At 42.7% G+C, this 27896-nt stretch overlaps 1 protein-coding gene and 1 pseudogene across 1 annotated transcript; one reads left to right on the top strand and one right to left on the bottom strand.

The window, feature by feature from the left end:
• Positions 1 to 40: 40 nt before the first annotated feature.
• Positions 41 to 27896, bottom strand: Mep1b (meprin 1 beta). Its single transcript, NM_008586.2, has 15 exons — positions 27804 to 27896; positions 25300 to 25318; positions 24539 to 24589; positions 23853 to 23893; positions 19732 to 19810; positions 16044 to 16161; positions 13900 to 14078; positions 11477 to 11695; positions 10763 to 10915; positions 8951 to 9166; positions 6576 to 7019; positions 5137 to 5316; positions 3979 to 4111; positions 2748 to 2952; positions 41 to 196 (listed from the first exon to the last, which is right to left on the bottom strand). The coding sequence occupies exons 1-15, from the start codon at positions 27864 to 27866 to the stop codon at positions 182 to 184; spliced, it is 2115 nt and encodes a 704-aa protein (NP_032612.2). The 5' UTR covers positions 27867 to 27896; the 3' UTR covers positions 41 to 181.
• On the top strand, positions 23112 to 23615 carry Gm6378 (predicted pseudogene 6378; annotated as a pseudogene).

The following is a 27896-nucleotide window of genomic DNA, read 5'->3' as shown; positions in this document are numbered from 1 at the left end:
CTGTGGAGAGAAGCAGGGGAGGGAGAAAGATCACCAATTTGACTTTTACCAAAATAATGATTTATTACGCCTTCAGCTATTTACAAAGATGATCTGGTTGGAAATGTCACATGGCTTGGGTAAAATATTCTTCTATGATGGAAGGTCTCTTTTCATTTCACCTGCTGGCGTGAGTTAATATTCAAAACGCATGTTGCTGAAAGGAGAAAGGACAATTGATGACATAATTCCTAAATATAAAAGATGGGTCACAATGCAACAGTCTGGTTTTCAAATGAAGTCGCCAAAACAGATTCCTGACATCCCTCCCAGCTGACATGCAGCACCTGCTCTGTCCTAGGGAAGATATCCTGGGACTTGTGACTTGAGATTCTCACATGCAAAACATGATGAGGGTTCAGAAGGGTGAGCATCTCAATTCAAGATCTACACTGGATCTGCAAGATCCATTCTTGCTGAACACACTGAAGAAATGCAAAGATGAAGGAAAATGTAGCGGACTTCTCACACCTGACAATATATTTACGAACTTGGATTGTCATTAGGACATCATAGTGGTGTGTTCATCCACTCAGTATCCTTGCCATGTCCCCTGTGATATCATGGTGGCATATGTGTCCACTCAGAGTCCCTGCCTTGTTCTTGCTATAATGGTAGTGTTCCCCTCTAGGAACTTAGGCACATCTCTTTGTTTTTCTCATGCTTCTTTCATTACTTTGACATGCACTGAGCCCTTACAACCTCTCCCACACTGCTCAGTTTCTAGGGAAGGGCTCTTGACAGTCACGTAAACTCACATTGCTGGTTCTCCCCCCCACCCCCACCCCACCACGCTCTGCTGTTCCTGCTCTGGTGCATCCTTCCCGACTATGGGGACCTGGTCCATGGACACAGGTTCAGACAGGCAGTGCAGCAGGGTCCCACGGTGATTGCTCTATCACTGTTATTTACTCAAAAAATAAGCTGAGAAAAAAGTTTTCAAATGAAAAGCAACTTGTATACATTTCATTTACTTTTTCATTATTGTTTTTTTTTTTTTTTTTTTTTTGAGACAGGATCTTTATATAGTCCTGGCACTGCCATATAATTGCCTTGTATTATCTATGTAACTGCTATGTGGTGCCTTCCAAGTGCTGAGATTAAAGGTGTGCAACACAGTGCCCAGCTTAGATACTTTTAAAACATGTGATGTGGGGCTGGAGAGATGGCTCAGCAGATAAGAGCACTGGCTGCTCTTCCAGAGGACCCAAGTTTAGTACCCAGCACTCTCGTGGCAGCTCACATTTATAACTCCAGTTCCAGGGTTTCTGACACTCACACAGACATACATTCAGGCAAAATACCAATGTACATGAGCTAAAAATAAATTGTATATATAAAAACTATGATGGGATCTATAGCTAGGTGATGGCATTAGAAATCGTCCTGAGGTTGAATTAATGCTAAAAGAGAATAGAACCATTTGCTTTCAGCATTGCTGTCCATCTTACAGCTGATTTTACAAAAATAAAAGTCTTAAGTAAAACATGGAGTCATAGTGTCTAGATTCCAGACAGTCCACTTAAATGCTTAAAGCATGGTAGTAGCTCTTCTTAAGAAACTACACTGTTGCTTTAGCTCACTGAAATGTTTTGATGTTAGCTCTTTTTCCATGCATCTCACTAGCCATCTTCCAGGTACTTTGGTCCTCACTGGAATGTTCCTGTGACACCCTTTGTTTGAGCTTTTGTGTAAGACTGCACATTGGCCTGTGCTCTGTAGCTCTGGGGTCACTAGCAAATCCCAGACATGTTCAACCCTGCCATTCTACATGAAAACTTTCATTCAAGCAATGTCCTCCCTCAAAGACTGCTGTCTAGGCAGTTTTGTGCAACTCCTCAGGGTCTACCCTCCTGCACTGGCCAGTCAAACACTGAGTACAAAGGCCTGCCCCTTCCTTCAAGGTAAAAAGTGGGTGGGGGTCCGTCCTGGCTCCTACGCTATTTGGGGGACAGCTGGAACCCAGGTGCACCTACACCAAAGCCCAGACTCACCTATTTCCGGTCTAGCTGCCCTGTTCCCAAACACGCCCCTCTGAACCTATTGTCTAGGACCATGTTGTCATTTAGAATTTCATCTGAGGCAAAACTTTAAACCTTTCACATGAAAAAAAAAATGCCTTGGTGATTGTTACTCCAGAAGCCAGAAATCACTGGGACCTTTTTTTAAGGGAGGCACTTCCCCAGACATACTTCTCACCTCCTGAGCCCAGCCACCCCAAGACCCTCAGAACGAAGACATCTATAAGCCATGGCCCCTTTGCTAGGACGATGGAGACTTGCAGGAAGTGTCAGCTGTGTTGTCACCCCAAAGAAGCATGAACAACCAGATACAAATCCCAGAGTATAATGACTGCCCCTCTAAGAAGCTTCTACAGATGCTGAGCCAAGACTCACCGATTTACAGTGGTGAGAATGGGCATGTCAAGAGACTCAACCCAGTCTACTTAGCTTAAGACCAAAAACAAAGTTAAAAATGAAGAAGTGTAGCCGGGCGGTGGTGGCGCACATCTTTAATCCCAGCACTCGGGAGGCAGAGGCAGGTGGATTTCTGAGTTCGAGGCCAGCCTGGTCTACAAAGTGAGTTCCAGGACAGCCAGGGCTATACAGAGAAACCCTGTCTCGAAAAACCAAGAAAAAAAAAAAAGGTGTAAAAATGGCTAGCTCCTCTTCGTGTGGTTCCATAACCAGATGGTACACTCAACTTACGTTTTCTAGAGTCATGGCTGCCGTATTTGCTCTAGCCTTCTTACGATATTTCCTCCTGGTGCAGTAGACACTGACGAGAGTGATGATTAGCATCACAGCAAACACGGTGACCGTGGAAGAAACAGCGATGATAACAGTGTCTCGGGTGGACCCTCTCTTCTCACACCTTTTGCCCATGTACCACCAGTCTTCTCCTGCAGGACACCTACAGGAAGAGACAGGCTGCCATTTAGGGTGTCCTTTATGGGTGACATCTGTGAACATCATCTTAAGGGGCCCGGTCACTTCTAGTATATGTGAACACTGATGGTCACTGCCATACGTAACTATTTGACCCACAACCACCTGAAGAGATGAGACTAGCATCGGGTGAGGCAGGAAAGAGAGGAGGGGTGTACTACAATTAATCTGACACCCGAACAGCAGCTGGGGGAACAGGGAGAAAACCAGCTGAGGGGATCAGGGTCACCACTGTGAGCTCCACACCTGGGCTAAGGACTCAGCACTTCAACACATTTGACTAGAAGATAGGGAACAGCAGAGTCAAGGGACAAGACTGCTGTGAGAATTTAGTGATAAGTAATGTAATAAGATATATAATTCAGGCAATTAGACTATAGTGCACTGTTTCTTCATGAATCATTATTATGGTAGCTAGCCAGAGTCCCAAATGGAGTTTAAAAGAGTAACTGCTGGATAGTTTTATGTCAGCTTGACATAAGCTGGAGTCATTGGAGAGGAAAGAAACCTCAATTAAGAAAAAAATGCCTTCATAAGACTGAGCTGCAGGCAAGCCTGTAGGGCATCTTCTTAATTAGTTATTGATGGGGGAGTGCCCCGCCCTTTGTGGGCGTGGCCATCCTTGGGCTGATGGTCCTGGGTTCTATAAGAAAGCAGGCTGAGCCAACCTCAGGGAGCAAGCCAGGAAGCAGCACTCCTCCACGGCCTCTGCATCAGCTCCTGCCTCAAAGTGCCTGCCCTGTTTGAGTTCCTGTCCTGACTTCCTTCAGTGTTGGGCTATGATGTAGAAGCATAAACCACATAGACCCTTTCCTCTGCAAGTTGCTTTCGGCCATGGTGTTTCCTCGCAGCGATAGAAGCCTGACTTGGACACTCGATCAATATTATGCATGTAAATTGTCAGCATCTAATTCCCAGAAGGGCAAAGGCTGATCTCATGAGAGAGTGAGGTAGTGGTGCCCCCCCCCCCCGCCCCCACGTGAGTCCTCACTTGCACTCAGCTCTGCCATCTTGGACAACACAGATGCCACCGTTCTGACATACAACCTCAGAGCAGGCATTATGGACAGCCAAGGTGGGGACTGGGTCGGGGACAGCTGATGTAGAATTGAGGTGAGATATGTCTGCAGAGGGAAGAACGGTGGAGATCAGCTTTTGCATTCATTGCCGTCGGACACAGATACTACTCAAGAGTTAAGGCCTGTGAAAAGGTATGTAATCTTGATTCATGATCCAGCAACACTCATGGGCGGTCAAAAAGGAATCAAACAAAGGTGGAGAGACAGCTGTTAGCTGAGGACTTGGCTTTGCTCTCCAGAACCTGTGGCTTGTTTGTTTGATGTTTGTTTTTTAAAAGCCATCGGAGGTGGTATATATTTACAGTATGAAAAGGTAGAGACAGGTAGATAACAGTTGAGAGGCCAACCCACCTCGCATCCTCTCAAAGGGGGCTAGAAAGATGGCTCAGTAATAACGAACATTGGCTGCTCTTCCAGAGGACCTGGGTTCAATTTGCAACACCCACATGGTGGCTCACAATGACTCTAGTTCCAGGGAATTCTGACACCCTCACACAGACACACACACAGTAAAAACCAATGTACATTTAAAAAATAAAAATAAATAAATTCCGGGAAAGGGGATAACATTGGAAATGTAAATTTTAAAAATGACCAATAAAAAAAAATTTCTAAAATTAATTAATTAATTTAAAAAATGAGCCAATGGTGCCTAAGGCAAGCAGAGTTGTCCAATGGCTTACACACACACACACACACACACACACAGAGGAGAGAGCTGTAGTGACAAGCACCCTGCTTCTCTGGCAGAAGGAGCTCTGAAGGCACCCCTGTCAACCTCCTGAGCAAGACCACATGCTTCCTGTGTTAGGAAGTAAGATACCAGAGGATTTCAATCTAAAGATTTTCACTATTATTCCACAATGTAGTAAATAAATGATTAACTCTGGAACTTTTGGTATAGCAAATGAAATTGTTTCATATTTCTAATTATTCATATAAAAAATCCCACTCTTGCCCATTTCCTACCACAACCTATAACATAGCTAAACACAAAAGCCAAAAGAATACAGCAAACAGACAACCGCTACAACAAGAAAAAAACTCACATAAAACTATTATTTCGATACCTTCAACAGTCAGTAAGATGTAAATGTCATCTCCTTTTATGAACTCTCTGCTCTTCAGCCTCTCTCGGGTTATGAAGACAGTCGTTCCATAGCCTATACCTCTGCTAAACTGAGTTCCGTTAGGGAAAACATCCGTCACTCCCACCTTGGAAGGCCTGTCCCAAAAGTAGCTTCCATTATCTGAAAAAGCAATTTATATTAATGGGCTGGATTGAGCATCATCACAGCTTTCGGCAGGAATCATCAACAGGCATCGAGACATAATGAGGATGCTGAAGAGAATCAACTGATGCTATTGAGCTATGGTGTAGTCCCAGGCAAGTCGCTGGGCCTTGCTCATTCACACTGCCCAACGGAAATAAGACTGCTTGCCCGTGGGGCCCTACCTCTAGACAACAAGTGGAGGACATCACACATATGCAAATTGCCTGTCACAAAAACCCTTCTGTCTGGTGGGATGGAGCCTCAACAGCCTTCTGAGTTGCAGTTGGGCCTTGTTTAACTGAGTCAAAGCAGTAAGTTGCTGAGATTTTTTAATATTAGCAAAGAGCAATTTACCTCATAAACTGAACTAAGTGCCACTTCATCCAGAGGAGCGTGATGGAAAAGAATGAAAACTTCCATTTCTGTTATTTTTTTTCCTCTCTATCAGATTCAGTTGCTATTTTTCCTATGTCATTTTGATTCATCCTTGTCATTTATAAAATATATTTGGTGACATTCTGCTTCCCATAATTCTATTTTCCCCTCTATCCAGTTTCTAGGAACAACAGATTATTGTAATTCTAATTGTGGTCATGTTTCTCTGGGCAATGGCTTTTTGAGACTTGGAATGCTGTCACTATCACTAAAGTTTGTCAAAAGCATTGATGTCAAAAGCATCCACTTCCACACTGCTGCCACCAATGTCCCACATCTCCGTTCTGACTATAAGCTCTCAGCTTAAGAACTGAGTTGTTTTTCACCATGCTACTGTGTGACTAAGTCAGCATGGGTGAGACACTCAACATCAGAGAGACTCTCCCTCTCAACAGACTTCTATCTTAACCTTTCCCAATTCTCTTAGTAGATTTGTGGGATTATTGTTCCTGCCTTGGTTTAACAGCCAAGAACAGTGGGGTGTCAAGAACTTTTTTTTTCCCAAGATCACAAAACTAATGAGAAGCCCATGTTGGGCTTGAACCCAAGCATGTCAGCCTCTAAAGTCAGCACTCCTAAGCCAATACTTAGAAATCCGGGATGGTTAGTTCCCAAGGTCCAGGCCTTGCTGACATTCCTAATAGTCTTCTACGTGGGGACTGCGTTTTCCACTAGTAAGCCCTTTCTCTGAAGCTGAATACTTTCCAAGTAACCAACAGTGCTATCTCTCACTCCCAAGTCACCCATCCCTCCTTGAACAATCATCATGGCCCTAGCCATAAGGAACATAAGCCACGAACCACTGGTCATCGTTGGGTCTGTGGTTATACTCCGCTGGTTGAACATACGCTGTCGGATGTCAGGATTTTGATCCAAGAGTGTCATTGTAGCTTGTTGCCAAGGACATGGCCACTGTAATTGATCATCATTGGCACCGGAGATCAGGTGGAAATAAATTCCTACATTTGTTGAGGATCTTAGATCCATGTAGATCTGAAAAGCGTAACCTTTAGAAGAATAAAATGGAGGACTGTATACAGATGTGTCCTGGCCGCCTAGAATCTGTGTGAAATTCTGTATGTGCCAGATATGGTGAGGACACCTTGTTTCTGAGAGATTGATGTCATCGATAGACAGACCACCTGATGACGTGCCAGGGCCTCTGAGTCCTTCAAACACCACTCGAAACTTTTTAGTCACTTGCAGTGTTACATAGTGAAGTTGCCAGCTCCCAATGGGTACCTCTGCAGAAAGAGCAATGAAAGACTGTGAACCCTGTGCTGACATGCTCAGTGTTAAAGTTCTAATCTTCAAAAGCAAATGACAGTCCCAGTGCCTCTGATTCTTTTTTTTTCATTAATTAATTTATTTATTCAATTTACATCTTCATCGCTGCCTTTCCTCCTGGCCCCGCTTCACACAGGTCCTCCCGATCCTCTGTCCCTTTCTCCTCTGAGTGGGAGGAGGTCCCCTGTACCCTCCCATGGATTTGAAGAAAGGTTTTCTCATGTCTTTTTACCGAGATCATTGACTTAAGGGTGCCGCTGAGCTTAGACTGTTCCCTGGGATATTTAATCTTTACATACCTGCTCCTCAGATAGCACACCCTTTCTCAGAGGGCCAATCACCCAAGTGCTGAGTGCTACACGGCTGCTTACCGGTTGCCCCGTGCTCTGTGCTGATCAACAGCTGAGCCCAATATAACACCTGTGATTGCTGATACTCAGATAAAGACTTCTTTAATATACTTGTATAACTTAGCTGAAATACTTAAATGTCTGCTGAATTTTAGCAGTATTAAACAGGACTCTACAAACCCAGGAATACCATATCCTGTTGATAGATGCACAATGCATGCATATTCTTCATGAGACTGCAACCCTCACTCTTCATAGGTCTTCATGAACATAAGCAGCACCTGTATCTCAGATGCTTTCCTGAATCAGAGGTGCCGTGACATATAGGACAGTATGGATTCACTTCCTAATGCGTTCGGCTTTGTCATTAAATTAAGGGGTCAGTGTGAAAGAGAAAAGTCGTCAGGGTGCTGTAATGGTGATTAGTTATGAGTGTCAATTTGATGAGATTTAGAATCACCATGGGGACCAGCCCTGTGCACATCTGTGAGAGATTTTCTAGAAAGAGGTCAATTGAAATGGAAAAACCCATCCTAAATGCGGGCAGCACCAATGCCCGGGCTAGGATCCTGGACTGCATCCAAAGGAGAAAAGAGTCAGCCACCGCTGCCATTGGTGTCTTTGCTTCCTGACACAGATGGAGTGTGACCTTCCCTGCCGTGAAGGACTGTGCTGTCAAACTGTGGTCCACAATAAGCCCTTCCTTCATCATAACAAAGAGGAGAGTAATGCAGTCTTCAACCATTCCTTCCCCATCTGCTTTAGTATGTGGGCAGTTGGCCCACCTCTCCCACACATGGTTGATGTAAAATGTGGACTCTCCCTTCCCACAGACAGAGCTCCCACTATGACATTTATTTCATATCACAGCAGAGGCCTTTATGGGATTTATTTTTAAGCAGGAAATTAGATAGAATCTTTTTTCCTTTTGAATGTCACTTTGGTAAAACTGAGCCACAGTGAGGGAAAATGAGAGGTGCCAAGAGTGTTTGTTTAGGGACAGAGCAAGCCTCCCTGAGGCTGATCCTTCCATCATACTCCATACTTTGGTTTCTTTTAGCCATCAACCTCCTCTATGTTGCCCAGAATTCAGTGTGTTCTCGTTACTTCTGGAGAACTCATGTCCACAGTTCCAGAGACCTGCTATGTTTTGTTTTCTTTTCTTTTTTTTTTCTTTTTTTTTTTTTGAAGATCTATTTATTATTATGCATAAGTACACTGTAGCTGACTTCAGACACACCAGAAGAAGGCGTCAGATCTCATTACGGGTGATTGTAAGCCACCATGTGGTTGCTGGGATTTGAATTCAGGACCTTGGGAAGAGCAGTCAGTGCTCTTACCTGCTGAGTCTCGCCATCACATCTGCCCTCCCCCTATGGCTATGTTTTCTAAGCACCACATAAAGGACCCTCATTTTAACTTCCTTTCAAAACAGATCAAGTTCTATTTGAAACTCACGTGTCACCAGCCCCTGCTCTGCTACAAGCTCCGAGAACACCTCACCCTAAATCAAAAGAATAGAAATGTGGGTACTGTACCTTTTATTTGTCTCTGAAGGGTTAAAACACCACCCTGCTGGCCTGTAGTGTACTCCCGGGTGTAAATGTTCAGTTGGTCATTTCCACTTCCACTGTTGTACAGATAAAACTCCAAGCACTGAAACCCTCTCTTGGGGTACAACAGTCTGCTCTCCAACATCGCCGTGGCCCCCTCATTCAAAATGCTAGTGTTGAAATGCATGAAGAAGCCAGAGTCTGCTCAGAGCACACAAGCAGAATGAATAAAAATAAGATGTTAGGATGGCTATCTTTGAGCACGTCTTCCTTTAGTGTTTGCTAAATACCCACCATACACAAACGCTATAGTCTGGCTGTGGCCGCCAAAGTTCATGCAGTTGAAATAACTTTCAAATTGATGTGCTGACAGTATTTGGAGGAGATGAGGACACCATGAAGGCATGAGTGGAGCCCTCACCTAAGTATTTGTGGCTTTGTGAGTAGAAGTGACTTGAGCCAGCAGACTATTTCCTGTGATCAGGTGATGGCCCTTGCCCTAGGATGTATCAGAATGTCCCTCAACAGATGACAAGCAGACACTAGGCACCCTAATCCTAAACTTTTGTTTGGTTTCAGACCCCAGGACAAGAAGCTGGGGTGCATATTTTACATAACACAAAAGACCTGGCCTTCTGGTTCTCTCAGCATCCCTCAGTCCCTACATGGCCTGCCCTGCCCCCAACCCTGAGCTTTCCAGCCCAGTAGTTGGGCAGCCTTTTCCCCAGAGGCTCCTCCCTATGTAATCCAGACATGTTGGTCTCCTCTTCTCTCCTTTCCTCTCTTCTAATATCTCTCTCTCTCTCTCCCTCCCTCCCTCCCTCCCTCCCTCCCTCCTCTTTCTCCTTATTCATGGCAATAAACCTGCCTCTATATATTTTAATCTGGCTTGAACTGACTTGTTTCACCAATGGAGAAATAACTTATCAACTTCCAAGTGTCAGTGTTCAGACCCCATGAGAAAGTGATATTTAAAGAAATTAAGTATCCAGTCTCGGGTCATCAGTTATAGCAACCAAAAAGACCAAACCAAGCACGGTGTTGGTCATTAAAATACCGTTCTACAGTCGGGGAATTCATGAATGAGACATAGTGAGGCATCCTTTCTCTTACTACAGAAATTAGCTTCCAAGAAAAGAGGAATGTGAAAGCACCTAGGTTGGAGCATCCTGTCTTCATTGTAGGTACCTCGAACTCACAATTGTACCCACGTATGGTCTAGAACAGCGTAACTCACAGCCCAGCAATGCTCACTAGACTCCTACAGTCTGGAAAATGACAGGAAAGGCATGGCAACCCCTCCAATCACAGTCCTTCCAAGAGAGTCCTTCCTGTCCTACTCTTGGTCCTCACAGAACCAAGCCCTTGATTTGTAGAAAGAAAATCACTCTGGGTGAGCAAAAGCAGAGACAGCAGGCACTCCTGTACAGGGCAGATGGCCCATTCCGTTGGAAAAACTGGATGTGTTTTCATTAGTAATTCTGATAGAGGCAATAAAGGGATGGCTCAGGGGTTAAGAGCATCTAATGTGCTTACAAAGAACTAGAATTCTATTCCAAGAACCCATGCCTGGCAGCTCACAACTGCTTGTAACCCCAGAGAATCTAATGCCACTGGCTGATAAGGGTATCTGCACTCACATGTGCATACCACCGACCCCACACTCTAACACATAATTTAAGATAATTAAAAACAGATTATTTTAAAACATAATAATTCTGATAGAAATGAAAAATGAAACACCAGTCTTTTGATCTGAACAAGAAGGCTGGAGTCACTGATCATAAAACCTGTTACCTTTGCACTGGCCCATCTTGGAGTGGTCGCTCTCTGGGCCACTGAGAACCTGTGAAACCCGCTGCCAGTCAGCACTATCCCCCGAACTTTGGATCATGCCACAGATATTTTCCAATTCAAAATCACAGGAGTCCATAAAACTCAAGGAAGAAGCTACAAAAGCAAGAAAGGAGAGAGATGTGATTGCTCACACACAGGATGACGTGTGTGAGCCCAGGAATCACAGAACTACAAGGAGCATCACTTGAAGGGAGCGTCTGGCTGACTGCAGGGCCTGCCAACCAGTAGACATGTGTCCATCCACAGAGTCTTGTGTGTGTAAATAGCCAGTCCTCATCTACTTGTAGAAACCTGAGTCAGCGTTCCTCCTGTTAGTCAAATCTTTATGCCACAACAAAGGTTTTTTGTTTCATTTATGGGACACTGCATGTTTCATTCTGGCTTAAAAGAGGTTTGAATATAGAAACCATCTGTATTTGAATTAGTAGAACCTCAAAAATCTGCATGGGGTACATTCTTATGAGGATTCAGGCTGTTTTGCAAGGGTAAACTTTGTAAGAAGAAAAGTATTGAAAATGTTTGTTAGATTGGGATCCAAGAGCTATTCTTCTAATCTAGCTTTCATAATCTTGGAAACCCAAATGTATACAGAGCATCTTTTTTTTTTCCCTGCAAGGCAGAAGAAATGAGTAATTCAAGGTACCCATCACATACTGCAGTTATACAGCTGATTTAGCTTCAGAAGGTCATAGTCACTGAAGTCCATTCGTTGGCCAATCACGTCCTCGAACTCTGAGATTCTCGTGACGATGGTAGACTCTGTCCCGTTCTGGAAAGCGGTTTTACTGTAGTGCATTACTGAGGTGTAGTCATATGGGACATTCAGGGAATCAGACACACTGTCATTGTAGATGTTGAAGTTGTGTTCCTTGCCTGAATATATTTTCAAAACTTTCATTATTTTATGCTCATAAAACTAAGGTGCTTTTACGAAATACTGTTAACTGAGAAATACAAAATGTAATAGAGAGAACTTTGTACACATTATCTACTGAATATCAAGGGTTCCAGATACTCTTGTCTTTGAACCTGATATCACACACAGTTATGGTAGTAACAGTTGAACTAACATATATACCTTCACTTCCAGGCAGTCAAAAGCCTAAGACTCTACCAACTGCTACTAGAAAGGCTGGTCACCACCCAGCACTGATGGAGGTCAGTCACCACCCAGCATTGATGGAGGTCAGTCACCACCGAGCACTGATGGAGGCTTACAGTGCTCACAGCAGACTACTCATGTGAGAAGAAGGACTTTAGAGAGTATGCCAAGATAGGACTCTACTCTGATAACATGGATATGAGTCATTAGAAATGATGGCTATAAACTGATTGGTGGAGGCACACACCTTTAATCCCAGCATTTCAGAGGCAAAGGCAGGAGGCCTGTGAGTTTGAGGCCAGCCTGGTCTACAAGTTAAGTTCCAGGATAGCCAGGACTACACAAAGAGACCCTGTATTGAAAAAACAAAAACAAAAAGCAAAACCAAAAACTAAAAAAACAAGAAAGAAAGAAAGAAAGAAAGAGAGAGAGAGAGAGAGAGAGAGAGAGAGAGAAGGAGGGAGGGAGGAAGGAAGGGAGGAAGGAAGGAAGGAAGGAAGGAAGGAAGGAAGGAAGGAAGAAGAGATAGGCATTGTTGAAGACTCCCAAGGCTATTCTACACTTGTATATTCATTTAAATCACAGAGGCTATAGCTCATGATTGTAGTATGTAATGCTTGTAATATGAATGCTAATTATGTTCCCCCCAAAACTGTTTGTACAAGAGTGCCAACACATAGCTTCTGGGAACCTGCCCCCAGTTGGTTCTGACTGATGAGTACTGATGCCTGCAGCCAATAGCTGGGCAAAACAGGCAGAGGTGGGACTTTTAGGATTTCCCAGGCTTGCGACTGGGAGGAGGAAGGAGAAGTAGATCTGCTATGAAGGGAGAGTGTGGAGGAGAGCAAAGACACCATGCCTGAGAATAATGTCGGGTAAAGAGACATAGCTGCCATGTAAAGGAGCGGAGAGAGTGTGGCCCAAGAGGGCTGCCCAGCTGGGCCCAGGGCAGCCAAGGTAGAATATATAGAATTTAGTAAATAATAACTTGTGAATATTGACAGGAGGTTAGGAAATAGCCCAGCATTTGTGCTGTCTAAGGCATATTAAAACACAAAGGTTGGGCTGGCAAGATGGCTCAGCGGGTAGGAGTACTGACTTCTCTTCCAAAGGTCTTGAGTTCAAATCCCAGCCACTACATGGTGGCTCACAACCACCCATAATGAGATCTGACGCCCTCTTCTGGAGCATCTGAAGACAGCTACAGTGCTCTTATGTAAAGTAATAAATAAATCTTTGGGCCTGAGTGAGCACAGTTGACCGAAGGGAGCAGGCTGACCAGATAGAGCAGAAGTCAAAATAATTCAATTCCCAACAACCAAATGAAGGCTCACAACCATCTGTACAGCTACAGTGTATTCATATACATACATTAAATAAATCGTTTTTTTTTTAATTAAAAAAAAATACAAAGGCTGTGTGTGTCTTTCATTCGGGAACGTAAACCATTGGGGCAGGTAATAAAACTGCCTGCCACCAGGGTTTATTTATTTAATAATTATTTAATTCAATACATGATAGAGTATTATATACTTTAAGATTGTAAATAAGTTAATGTCTCATCAACAAAGTCCCTTCTCACAAAAAAATGCTGAGTAAGTGACAGGCTTGCTGATTGAGTTTATTTTAAATGAAGCAATAACTGTGCAAATTATTTTATTAATGTGCATATAACAAAATATCACCTTGTTACCCATAAATATATAAAATTATAATTATAGATTTAAAATATGATATTTTTGAGTTATCATGAGCTCCAAAGATAATCATTTTAAAACATTAAGTTGAGAGTATTTAGAGAAGATACCAGGCTACTTAGCTCCCTGTTATTGGACAACTGATTGCACCTTGATATCAGATGAATTTGTAGACATGATGAAGTGTATCTGGTCTCCAAACACCCATTACCAGGCTGCTACTGATGCTTACCTGCTCAGAAACTTGACCTGTAATTAAGCATGTAAGAGAAACATACCTGGCTGAATCCTGTCCCAAACTATAATGACGTAATCATCCCGGTCAGCACGTGACTGCTCATGCCAGAATCCCAGGGCGTGGAGGAACTCATGCTGAACTGTTGCTATTCTGTCACAGTTTGTCCCAATGGACAACTCCTGCTTCCCAGCATGAATGTTTCCCACTGAAGACCAGCACCTGATACAGACCAGGAACAGGGTGTTTGCCTCACTGTGGAGCTCACTTCCTTACCTTATATGTCCTTCCCTTTTCAGTGGGGGGACACACTGCACAACAACATTGAATTGCGCTCTGTAAAGGAATTTCAACCCAGCAACATGGCTGCTCTGGAAATCTGGCTAGAATGCAAACATGCCCTTAGTACACACCTTTAAGGTAAAATTAGTTTGTAGAAGGAAGCAGCCATGTTTAGAATTGACATCTAATTAAGGGGCAGAACAAGTGAGGAATCAGAGAAAGATTTGACAGAACAAGTCAGAGATAGGGAAGAACAACACAAGAGAGAGTGGCTACTCAAGAGTAGTGCAGGGAGAGAGAGTCAGGCAGTTGGGAGTCAGTGCTGTGAGTGCAATGGAGTTGAGTTTGTTCAAGAGTTTGTGTTCAGTGCAGGTAGCACAGGCAGTTGAATCCAGAGAATAAGAAGGAGCCATATTAGAACCAATGACCAGAGTTAGTCTTAGGCCAAGCAGAGCAATTCAATGAGAAGCTGAGAGCAGCCATACTGAATCAGTCAGCTTGGAGAGGCGTTTGAGCCAGCACATCTGAGTTGAGCCAGGCAGCCAGTTCAGAAAGAACAAGAAATGGTGAACTTGTTCACCAGTAAGTCTCTGAGGTGGCAATTACTGTTACAGCACTCTTCATTACAAACCTTGTAAGACAAATAATTTTTAGAGAATTTCCCTCAGGACCATGCATTGTACAAGGACAAGCTATCCATGCCCAACCCTGGGAATAGCAACCTCTCTTTAGATGGGCATTGGTATGTCTTTCATCCCAAATGGCTGTTTTGTGCAATTTTATTGTTTATCTCTGTGGCGGTGTATCTGGAGACAGGCATGTGTTTGAATGCCCTCAGAAGTCGGATGAAGGAGTGAGATCCCCTGGAATCAGAATTGAGGTGGTTGTGAGCCACCCAGTGTGTTGCAGAGAACAGAGTGTGGTTGCTCTGCAAAAACAACAGTTCACTAGTCTCCTCAATTACCAAACAAAAGTTTTATAGGGAGAGCAATTATTCAGAGTCATTGTGTTTCGGGTCCATGACACTGCTACCTTCAAGTAATAAAACTTGCTCAATTAAAATGAATTCACACACAATCTACAACACATTTTACTTGAGAGAATAAAGACTATTAAGAGTAAATGAGATGAAATTTACAAGTCTATAGAATGAATGTCATCAGTTCATGCTTACTAAATGTTGGCACTGGTAGTCTGGTTGTGTGGATGAAAACACTTCTATTTTCTTATTTATTTTAGTGTGTGTATATCTGTGTATACACATTTATGCAGATGTGCACGCATGTGGTAGCCAGATCGAGTGCCTTCCTTAGTTGCCTTCCACCTTCCCTTTTGAGACAGAATCTTTCACAGAGACTGAAGCTCAGCAATAAGGTTAGGCTGGGTAGCCAGTGAAGTCCAGGAACCTGTCTCTATCTCCCCAAAGTGAAAAGCTGTCTCACATAGTAGTTTGTTTGTTTCACATAGAGCTGGGGATCTGAACTCTTGGCAGTCTTCATGTTTATGCAGCAAGAATTTTAGCAACTAAGCCATCTCCCTAGCACCAGGTTGGCCACCTCTTCCTCCCTCCCACCCTCCATCCCTTCCTTTTCTTTCTCCCCTCCCTTCCTTCCTTTTCTTCCTTTTCCCCCTTCCCCCTCCTCCTTTTTCTCCTCTTTGGTTCTCCCAAACTCTTTCCTTTTTTTTTATAGTACTCTGAACCTACCCCAGGGGCCTACAAATACTGGGCAAACCATCCACTACTGTGAAAACATTATTTTATGGCCAGAGGAACTGGGCTTAAAGGTCAGACTCTGCATAAATAGCAAAGGAATTTGTCACCCCACCCAAAAGTCAAGTAAGACCTTGGACCTTGGCGGAACAATAGTCTTCTCAGAACCTTCACAGGCCAACCTTCGAACTTACCCACTGCCCTTGAACACTGAGATATAGTTAGCTTCTCCGGACCAAGGCTTGAAGTCAATGCATGTTTTAAGGCGATAGCGCTCAAAAGCATTGAGGATAACTCCTTTAGCATTCATTTCTGACAGAAGACAAAAGTGGGCAGTGAGATCTATGTTTCTTTTATTTTTTTAAAAAAATATTTATTTACTTATTTTTGATTTTTAAAGACAGCCTTACACGTCCTTAAAATAAGATAGAATGTCATGGCCACCAGAGGCTATCTTAGAGTAGGATATTGGGACCTGCTAGTCAAGTTTTGAGAGGAGAGTTTCTGTCCTGAATTGAACCATTCTGAGAACCAAGCAGAACATGTGTAAAAGTATAAACGGTAGAGGCCTCTACCAAGTTAATCTGTCCATTTATCTCGTGCCTTTACCACCACAGGTTTTGTCTGACTTTGGGTCAGTTGTAGAAAGCTTGGCCTGGGTCACGTGGCATCTCAAGGATAAAGAACATTCCAGAGCATCCCAGGATCTCAGCAAACAGTGATGCAATTTCTGGGACCCATATGGTGGAGAGGGCCTCTGACTCCCACACACAGTGTGACACATGTGCATACACACCGTACAGGAATAATATGAGTTAAAAGACAACATGAGAAGGCTATGTCGGGGCCTGGCAAACACAGAAGTGGATGCTCACAGTCAGCTATTGGATGGATCACAGGGCCCCCAGTGGAGGAGCTAGAGAAAATACCCAAGGAGCTGTAGGGGTCTGCAACCCTATAGGTGGAACAACAATATGAACTAACCAGTACCCGTGGAGCTCCTGTCTCTAGCTGCATATGTATCAGAAGATGGCCTAGTCAGCCATCACTGGGAAGAGAGGCCCCTTGGTCTTGCAAACTTTATATGCCTCAGTACAGGGGAACATCAGGGCCAAGAAGTGGGAGTGGGTGGGGAGGGGAGGGGGGTGTCTGGAAGACTTTTGGGATAGCATTTGAAATGTAAATGAAGAAAATACCTAAAAAAAAAAAAAAAAAAAAAAAGATAGGGATGTACCTTCAAACTCTTGAGAGACAACCAAGAGCAACAATAATGGTCTATACTGTTATGTGAGCCACTTTATCTACCTAAACTTGTGCAATAGTTTCTCATGTAAGGTATTGGAGTATTTTGTTAAGTAATTCATGACTTTTAGGGAGTATTGTCAACCTAAGTGTCATAACTGCACTATGTATCTATTTACGTAGTAGAATTGGATCTCTGAGATATGAAATTAAAAACAAAATATAACGTACAATAACACCAAATTAAAAAAAAGTGCAGTACACTGAGTGAAAGAAACAGGAAAAACTGTATCACCATAGATACAGTGAATATAAGAGTCTCTTTATCTAAATGGGAGGATCTATGCTGAATTCTCCCTCTTTTTTTAAGATTTATTTATTTTATTTACATGAGTACCCTGTAGCTGTCTTCAGACACATCAGAAGAGGGCATCAGATCTTATTACAGATGGTTGTAAGCTACCATGTGGTTGCTGGGAATTGAACTCAGGACCTCTGGAAGAGCAGTCCAGTGCTCTTAACCACTGAGCCATCTCTCCAGCCCCTATGCTGAATTCTTAAGCTATCATGGTTTCTAAACAATTGTTCCCCAAGACTGGGCTGCATTTTGGCCATCCACTCACTCACTACCTTCCTCTTAGTCACTAAGAGCCATGACTATGAAGTGATGCATGTGAGGTACAATGGCTACACACATGCCAAGTGAGCACTCTCCAACATGAGCTACATGCCCAGCCCAGGAAATGACTGATTCTTAAGGAGACATTATTTTTTATTCCCCCCACCCCACCCCCAAAGGTATCTTTCGGATTGACATTTGTCAGAGGCAAGAATTGCTTTCCCAGTCCACAGAGAAGATGAGCTCGCTACAGGTAGCCTGGGCTGCTTTGTGTTCTTTGTGTCTTTCTGTCATCTCTATATATCTGTCTCTCTGCCGGTGTCTGCCTCTCTCTGTCACCCTCTGTGTCTCTCTGTATATGCTACTGTCTGTCTCTCTGTCTCTGTCTCTCTTTGACTCTCTTTCTCTGTCTCTCTGTCTTTGTCTCTGTCTGTCTCTGTCTCTGTCTCTATCTCTGTCTCTGTCTCTCTCTCCTGTATGGGCTCCCGCCTCAGGTTCAGGATCACCCTGCCTTTCCTTCTGCAGGACTACCAGAGTTACAAGTGTGCTCCCCTACTCCTAGCTCATGACTGATTTCTTCTGTACAAAAAATTTTTCTTTGTTATTATTATACTCTTTTTACTTCCCCCACCTTTTCTCTCTCTCTCTGTATGTGTATGCATGCACATGTGTATATGTGGTGTGTGTGTGTGTGTGTGTGCACATGTGTGATATGTTTGTGAGTGCACATGTCTGTGATATCAGAATTTATCCTCCATTGCTTTTCTACCTTAGTCATTAAGGGAAGGTCTCTCTAGCAAACTCAGAGCTTTCCCGAATGGCTAGGCTCCTTAGCCAGCTTGTCCTGGGCTTCCTCATCTCCAAGGAGGATGGAATTACAGCTGGCTCCCCAACACACACAGCATTTATGTGGGCTCTGAAGATCTGAATTTGCATCCTCATGCTTGCCATCTCCTCAACCCTCTTCTGACTTTTTAATAATTTAATGCTAAATTAATAATTATTTATTTCCAGAAAAATAAAAGATAGTGAACTCTTGTTAACATCTGGATTTGGCAAAATAAAATCCTGGCAAACTGCCATTTTCTACAAAAGGTTATTCTGTGTTTCTTACTCCTATTTACATCCCGCACTGGGGCTAGGGATGAGGGGGGCGTGGTTCTTGTGCTGCTCTTCTAGAGGACTGGAATTTAGTTCCTAGGACCTACAGCAATGTCTCATAACAATGTCTCCAGGGGATTCGGTGTCTCTTCTGACCTTGGCAGGCACTGCACACGTGTTATTCACTCGCTAGACATGCACAAATATACATAACTAAAAGCAATAAAAATTAATATTTTAAAAAATTCTTTCCAGTCTGGGAGTCAGCAATGGAGGGATGGCTTAGCGGTTAAGAGTGTTCATTACTCTTCTAGAAGACCAAACTTGGGTTCCCTGTGCCATGTCAGGTGGCAGACAGACTGTAACTCTGGCTCCAGGGGACTCATCCTCTTCTCTGAGTACACAGAGACTGATGCATGTGAACACACACATATATACATGCCCATACATACACACACTCTCTCACACACTCATACATACATATACACTCATGCACGCTCATACATACACATACTCACACATACATGCACACTCACACACATACCCCAAGTGAGGGAAAAGTACAGGGAGGGAGATCAAATATATATATTAAAATCGCAATAAAATCTAGAACAAACCTTATTAAAACCAAGAGTGCTTCCCTAATCTTTATGTCCTTAGCATTCAACACAAAATAAGTTCTCCATCAAAGTTGACTGAATTGATTTTATATTGGTCAAAACCAACATATATTCAGTCAAAAATGTTTAAGATCTTTTAATTCTGCATTTTGCTTATTTTTTAAAGTAATTGTATATAGCCACACAGAGGAACAACAGCAACAATAAAAAGCCTTAACACCACACAGGTCATTCTGGTCAATGTGGGCCCTGTCATCTCAGGAACACAGTAGCTGCAGAAACTCCAAAGTGTGTACTAACCCAAGCTGTCCTCTAGAACATATGGAATGGTATGTGGCCATCTCTTGTGGTCTCCAATGATGGAATTCTTCCCATTTGCCTGTCAAAAATAAGTGTGAAAGGGATCAGTTAAATGAGATAGACAAAGCTAATCAATTATCAGTCTGGAAATACGTGAAGTTTCCAGTTCTTCCCGGTAACTCAAACCAATGGGGCATGTGTCTAAATTTCTACCATAATTTAATAAAATTTGCAGATGGAAATAACTAATTACTGTAATTAACATAGGGTTAAAGAAGAAATGATAACTCAAAAAAAAAGATTGTTGGAAAATACACTATAAGACTGTAGATGTTTAGATATTAAAAATACATAAGAATGGGCTCTCAACACCTCCACAGTCAAGACTATTTCTTGTTCTTGAACAGGATCTAAATCCAGTTCTCACCCCCCACATCAGCAACTCTCACACAGCATGCAAGTTCACACACACACACACAACAATGCACATGATACAGATAAACTCATGCAGGCTTACACACATAAACTCATGTAGGCACAAACACATACATACATGTGTTATACATAAACACATGCAGGTTCTCACACATATACACAGGAACACAGGATGCATGTAGTGCACATAAACTCATGCAGGCACATACTCATATAAATAAATAAATACATACATACATACATACATACACAGAAGGGGAGTGATAATTAAACCAAACCTTAAAAATCTAAATCTCAGAGGAAAAAAACAATCAGACATAAGATGGATGAAAATGTTTCTGGAGGAGAAGCCTGGAGAAATGACTCAGCTGTTAAGAGCACTTGCTGCCCTGGCAGAGGACACAGTTTGGTTCCCAGCACCCACCTGGTGCCTCAGAATCCCCAGTAACTCCAGTTCCAAGGGATCCAATGACCTCTTATGGCTCCAATGGCCCCAGAAACACACATGGCACACAGAGACACGTGAAAGCAAAGCACCCATACATGTAAGGTTAAAAATAGACAAATAAATATACTTTTAAAGGCATCCTAATTTTATAATAGAAAATGAATAATATATTTTTTTAATGCATCTGCCCTGGCAACAGAAGAAATATCATTCTGGAGAGCAGAACTCCTGGGTGGTAAATGCAGCAAGGCCCTCACACTGGCTCAGCCAGTGCTTTATCCGGGTCACCACATCAGCCCACAGTCATCTATTTAAAGAATGACTTCACTCAGGGAAATGAGTTTCAGGGTGGAAAATATTATGGAGAAGGAAATGCAATATTTGAAACTGAAGGGCGAATTAGAGGGCTATAGCAAACATACAGGGAACCAATGACAGGGCTTGGATGCTGGGGAAAAGTGACTGAGCCAAGACTGCTGGGAGAGGCTGGCAGGGGCGCTGATGGACTGGGAGAGAGTGGGGATAGGCCAGGAGCAAGGTAGACTCCTGAAAGTGTTAAGGATTTCCTTGCGATGAAATTTCTGAAGCAATGACAGGCAGCTGGAGAGGAAGGCTCTAGGGGAGGGTCAGTGCACATCTAGATTTGCTGTATCCTGTAGACATTCACAGACAATGTGCAAATGGAGACAGGGGCTTGGGGACAAGGCAGGACTACCGTTACCCAGTCAGACCTACTTCAGAGGTGGCACAGTTAAGCCATAGCTCAGGTGAGATGGAGAAGCAGAAAGTGGCCAGGACCAGGAGGAAGCCTTCAGATGGCAGCTTCCTCCCTATTTCCCTTCCTTCTCTCCTTTCCTACCTCTTATCCTCTCTCCCCCTGTCTCTTCCCATCGTCCCTTCCCTTCCCTCCTCCACCCTCTCCTCTGCTTCCTTCATCCCTCTGGAGTCTTTCCTTTTCTCTCCCTCTCTCTTCCTCTTCCCTTCTTTCTCTTTTCTCCCCCCTTCACTTTCCTCCCCTCCCCCTCTCCTTCTTTTTGTACTATTGGAATCAAACCCAAGCAAGAGCCTCAGTGTCACACTGTATCCCTAGCTTCTCTTTGACATTTTAACTTGAGTTTGGGTCTTACTGTGTACCCCTGGCTGGCTTTGAACCTATGGTTCTCCTCCCTTGACCACCAGAGCAGGTGGGATTACAGGTCTGAGCAACAGGTGTAGGTCATAGTTCTATCTCTTCAAGGAGGATTTGAGAGGTTAGCCTCTGATGTGTAGAGGGCAAGGAGGGATCACAGAGTGTGTTGGGGAAAGCAGGAGAAATCTGAAGAGTAGAAAGTTCCACTTGATGTCTATGTCCATGGGTGTGTATATTTTAAATTATGAACAATCTTGTTAATTTCTCTATTTTTAAGTTTACACAAACTTCTACAACATAGCAATTATAAAGGAATTGTTAAGCATCTTTGACTCCATCACCTACAAAAGAAAAGTAAGTTCTTAAAGTTTTAAAAATCTGGAAAACTGGGGCTAGAGAGATGGCTCAGCGGTTAAGAGCACTGACTGCTCTTCCAAAGATCCTGAGTTCAAATCCCAGCAACCACATGGTGGCTCACAACCATCTGTAATGGGATCTGATGCGCTCTTCTGGTGTGTCTGAATACAGCTACAATGTACTCATATAAATAAATCTTTAAAAAAATATCTGGAAAACCAAAAAATATACCTTACTTTTCTTTTTAGAAAGTGCTTAAGACACTGAATTCTTGTTTGGTTGGTTGGGTTGTTCTGTTGTTCTGGGGTTGTTGTGTTTTGTTTTGTTTTTGTTTTTTGTTTTAGACAGGGTTTCTCTGTGTAGCCCTGGCTGTTCTGAAACTCACCATGCAGACCAAACTGCCCTTAAACTCAGAGATCCATCTGCATCTGCCTCCCAAGTGCTGGGATTAAAGGTGTGTGACAGGACACCATGTCCAATAAGATACTGAACTTTTAAGTCCTCTTAATCCACATATACATCTGCACATGTGTTCTTCTGTGTGTCATGTGACTAGATCTGAATCAACACTCAAAGACTTGTTTGTGAGTACCCTTTCTTTGGATCATTATTTATAGCTGATTTCAGGGGGAAAGTAAAATAACAATAATAATAATAACAATAACTGGTGATTATATATTATACAGTATATGTATATATAAATATATTTTATGTTATATGTAATAATATAATAATATAGTGATTATAAAGTACCATAATAATTATATATTTATACATAATATATTTTATATTATAGAATACATTCAATATATAATTTATTCAATATATCAAGTATAATATGATATATTATTATAATGAATAATTATTATTAATAATAAGAGCCTAAGTCATTGGATATAGTTACAAATTCAGTTTTAGTTTACTCAACTAGACAAAGTCAGTGCAACTCTTGTTTTTGAACAAAAATTCTCCTTATTGCTGCAATAATAAGAATCATTCAAAGCGCCCTTTTCCCTTTCTGCCACCGCCATGCCACCCAGACTGGGGAAGACCCGGAAACTCCGGGGCCACGTGAACCACGGCCATGGCCGCATCAGTAAGAACCGCAAGCACCCAGGCGGCCGCGGGAATGCTGCAGGCAGGCATCACCACAGGGTCAATGACAAATATCACCCAGGTTACTTTGGGAAAGTTGGTATGCGGCATTACCACTTGAAGAGGAACCAGAGCTTCTGCCCAACTGTCAACCTGGATAAACTGTGGACGTTGGTCAGCGAGCAGACGCGGGTCAATGCAGCAAAAAACAAGACTGGAGCTGCTCCCATCATTGATGTTGTTCGATCAGGCTACTACAAAGTTCTGGGCAAGGGAAAGCTCCCTAAGCAACCTGTCATCGTGAAGGTCAAACTCTTCAGCAGAAGAGCTGAAGAGCAGATTAAGGGTGTTGGAGGTGCCTGTGTTCTGGTGGCTTAAAAGCCACGCCGGAGGTTAATTAATGCTAACATTTTCAAAATCATTCAAAGCACCACATACATGTTAAGAGATAGTGAATTTCACTACACAGAAACCTAAGCACTGGAGGAGGAAGACGTAGCTATACTTGAGTCCTTCCAAGACAGCGTACGCTCCGAATCCATGCCACCAGGCTGCTACACCTTCTGAAAGAACGCCTGAGCCAGCAGCCAATGCCCATCGTGCTCAATACTCAAGTCCTCGCTCAGGACCCAGTCGCAAAACATCATTGCAACTCACCTCGAGTTTGATGTCTCCCTCAAAAAGGTCCAGACCCAAACCTAAGAGAAGAATTGAGATAAGCCATGTTATTACATTGACTTCCTGTGCCACACAATAGACGATGTTTTGAAATTTTCTAAGAGAGGGGCTGACAAGGCCCCATCCCTAAGATCTGTAGGCAGTTTAATGGTTTCTTGGGGGTGGGAGAAACATTGTCTTCAGAGGTGTAGCCACTGGTAAGCAGTACATGCTCTTGTGAATGACCCCTCACCTATCTTTGTAACCCTGATGAAGCTCTTCGGTTCACAAGAGGAACAGCAAAACAGAGCAGAGAAGCAGAGATGGGAGGGGGTGATGAGAGGGTGGAGCTCGGTGGGAGCTTGGGGAAACTGGAGAGGACAGAGAGAGCAATGGGTGGATATGATCAAACACGTTATATACAGGCATGAAAATACCGTAATGAAAGTCATCATTATATGTAACTAAAACATGATAATAAAAAAGTTAAAGGGGGACCTGAAAGATAGCTCAATCAGGAAGAGGTGCCTGCCACCAAGTTTTGACAACCTGAGTTTGATCCCTGGGAACCTATATGGTGGGGGAAAGAGAACTCACTCCCACAAGTTGTATACACACACACACACACACACACATAATGAAAATGTTTAAAATATTATAATAAAAAAGAATGAAGAGCCACAAACCTTGGTTAATATCAAATATGTCTTGGTCAATTCCTCCATCTATGTCTTTGACTGAAATTACAAAAAACATGTGAAGATTATGTTCATGAAAGAAAAAAGAATCTCATTAATCACACAATCAGAAGGAAATAAGTTTTTGCCTCAGATTCTCATTTAGCTTGCATTAATTGATTGATGGGGACTCTACTTGATTGACCCTTCTGATAGCCAGATTGGGGACTGAACGGGGGACTTTTGAGTGTGTGCTCGTCCTTTCCACTTCCTTGAGTGTCAGATGACTTTAGGAAGAAGGCATTGCTCACTCTGCATGTCAGTAAACATAGCTTGGAAGGCAGGACTAACTAGAAAATGAAAGTTTAAAGCTGTTCACCCAGAAAGCCACTGTAGTGGCCTTTCTTGTACTTCTGTTTTTCTGATGGGCAGATGGGTCCTGATCAGCCAGTGTTGGTGCTGGAGTGATGGCTTAGCGGTTAAGAGCACTGGCTATTCTTCCAGAAGCCCCGAGTTCAATTTGAAGCATCCATATGGCAGCTCACAATAGCTCCAGGGGCCCCAACACCCTCATACAGAAATAAGTAAAGATGAATAAATCATTTTTTAAAAAGCCAGCATTTGATCAAAGTTCATCACACTGTTGCCTGAGTTCTGCATCTGCTGTCAAGCCTTCCACTCAACAGAAGTATACCTTTATGGCATCTGCTCATTTGATTCAGCATGTAACTTTCTTACACTGTCTAGAGCAAAACTCAAAATAGACTTACCAAACTTTTCCGGAGCTGGCTGGGAAACAAACACCGGAAAAAAAAGGTATCATTACAAAGCTCATAGTATAAGTGACATCTTTTGCTCCAAATTTGGATCCCTTATTATTATTTATTTACTTATTTGTTTGTTTGTTTGTTTATGTGGTGTCTGTATGTGGTGGACAGAGGAAAACTTGCAGTAGTTCGCTCTAGTCAGTTTTCTCTCTGTACCATGTGAGTCTTGGGATAGAACTCAGATCATGATGCTCAATGGCTGGTGCTGAGTCACCTGCTGAGCCAGCACCGTGGCCCCAATTTTGTATGTATTTTTTAATACCAGGGCTCTCTGTAGTTCAAGCTGGAACTCACTTTGTAGTCTCGTCTAGGCGAACCTTGAACTTGCTACAATCCTCCTCCTGCAGCCTCCCAAGTGCTGGGGTGACAAGCATGAGCCACAGTGGTTCTAAGTCACACCCAGAAAGTTCTTTTTATTACTAAGATATAGCACTTTCTTTCATATATCCCAGACAAATCAGCTGGAGTTTATCTAACAGTTTGACCAGACAGATTATTCTCCTGTTGTATAGAAACTGAACTTTCCTGAAGCTTCCTGTTAAATGAATTTAAAGATAGAAACAACAACAACAAAAAAAAAATCAACTTCAAAGTTTGAGAAGAAGGCAATACAACTGCAGCCCTCAGGAAAGCACTGAGTTTACTCGTGCTCTCCTGGAAGACACAGTGCTTGGAAAAGCTGCAACCTTATTCCCAGTTAACAGCAGGAACTTTACCTAGCACCTTACAACAATCATGTCTACCATCGTGCCTCAACCAGGACTCTACATCTAAACACAATACCAAATGTCTAAGCAAAATACCAATTAGTAGATCTTGTGAGATTTTTAAAAAGGCATACAACTTTTTGTTGCTGATTTGCTTTTTGTTTGTTTGTTTGTTTGTTTTTGAGACAAGCTCTTTCTGTGTATCTCTAGCTACCCTGTAGACCAGGCTGTCCTGGATCTCAGAAATCTGCCTGCCTCTGTCTCCGTAGTGCTGAAACTAAAGGTATGCACCACTACCAACTGGCTAAAATACACATTTAAAAAAAAATCGATTGTAAACAAATGACTGAGTTGCCCAATAAGGGAAAAAAATGGAATCAACATCGGAAATTTATTTTGGGGGTGGGGGTATGTACATGGGCATATATTTGTTCTGTTGTTTCAGAAATCAACAACAAGTGTCATTCTTTTTCACACAAAGTCTGTCACTGGGCCCCAGGGCTCACCAGTTAAGCTAGGATGGTTGAGCAGCCAGCCTCAAGGTGCCCTGCATCTCTGCCTCCCCAGCACTGCATACAAGCACATACCATCATACCTGGCTTTTTATATGTGTTCTAGAAATCAAACAGAGTCCTTATGCCTACGATGGCAAGCACTTACTAAAGGCAACCTCCCCCAGGTTCTCTGAGAAGGTTCTAATCAATGTGATCTAGGGAGAAGTCAGCAGAACTCGTAGAAAATCCGTGTGAGTTACACCTGGGTTCTCTACACTTAAGGCATTTTACTTCATGGTCCTGAATCTCAAATCATCTCAGGTGTGATGAGGTCACCACCTGATTTGGGTGACCATCATGAGTTATAGAACACCACGCCAAAACATACTGTAAAAATGTAATGCTGTTTCACACGGGTGTAAAGTACAATTGCACTTTAAAAATTTTTTTAAAACAAGGTAACAGTGGAGATAAAGAAAAGTAAACTGTTTAACAAGATGTGGGTATGAACTAACTGGTCAGATGGCTACCACTGTTTTGGCAGCAAGCATCCTAGTTTTCTCCTATGGTAACCACACAGCACACATTCACAGGTGACCCCGTTACCTGCAGAAAGAGATTTACAAGTAACTTCTCTGAACCCCAGTTAAATGTGTGGGACATGCCCACTTCAAATCCGTAAGTCTCTATTCATCTGTACACCGTCAGCTCAATATAATGTAGTTAGGTTCCAACTAAAGTGTTAGAAATTTAACCTTGGCCATTAGAAAGTTCATCTAAGACCTTGAGTTAGCTTAGGGTACAAACTACCTAGTCCTGCTGGGAGATTAGTTTTAGACTGGCAAAGATGCAGAAGAGAAACTCCATATTGTGAAACTTTGTTGATGTGGACATTGCTTGCCTCTGACATTTGTCAGTTTTCACCTGTGTCAAGTTATTCTCAGTAGCAGTCAATATGTCACTCAGCAATAAAAATGGCTTACAAAACTTGTGTTCACTGTCTTGTCAAAAGAAAACCTGTCACACAACACTGAAACAGAAAGGAAAATATAATTTTCTGTCACAATCTCTGAACGTCTCTAGCAGAATGACGTTTTATAATCAATATCTTCCAGCCCCTGCCTCCCAGGAAGGGATGCTTATTTAATACCAACGTTTTAAATTATGTAAAGCAAAAGACAAACAAACAATTATCACTCAATGGTTGATATTGATAGACCCCCAGTTTTTCTGACAATTTTCTTACCAAACCAGAAACCAGGAGAAATGTGGCAAAAACCAGAAACCAAGGCTGATGCCGGGCATCCATACTGTGGCTTCCAGATGAAAGCTGCAAGCT

Source organism: Mus musculus, chromosome 18 (genome assembly GCF_000001635.26).
Source record: "Mus musculus strain C57BL/6J chromosome 18, GRCm38.p6 C57BL/6J".
Taxonomy (NCBI): Eukaryota; Metazoa; Chordata; class Mammalia; order Rodentia; family Muridae; genus Mus; species Mus musculus.
The sequence above is the reverse complement of the archived record's forward strand: the minus strand, read 5'-3'. Positions and strand labels throughout refer to the sequence as shown.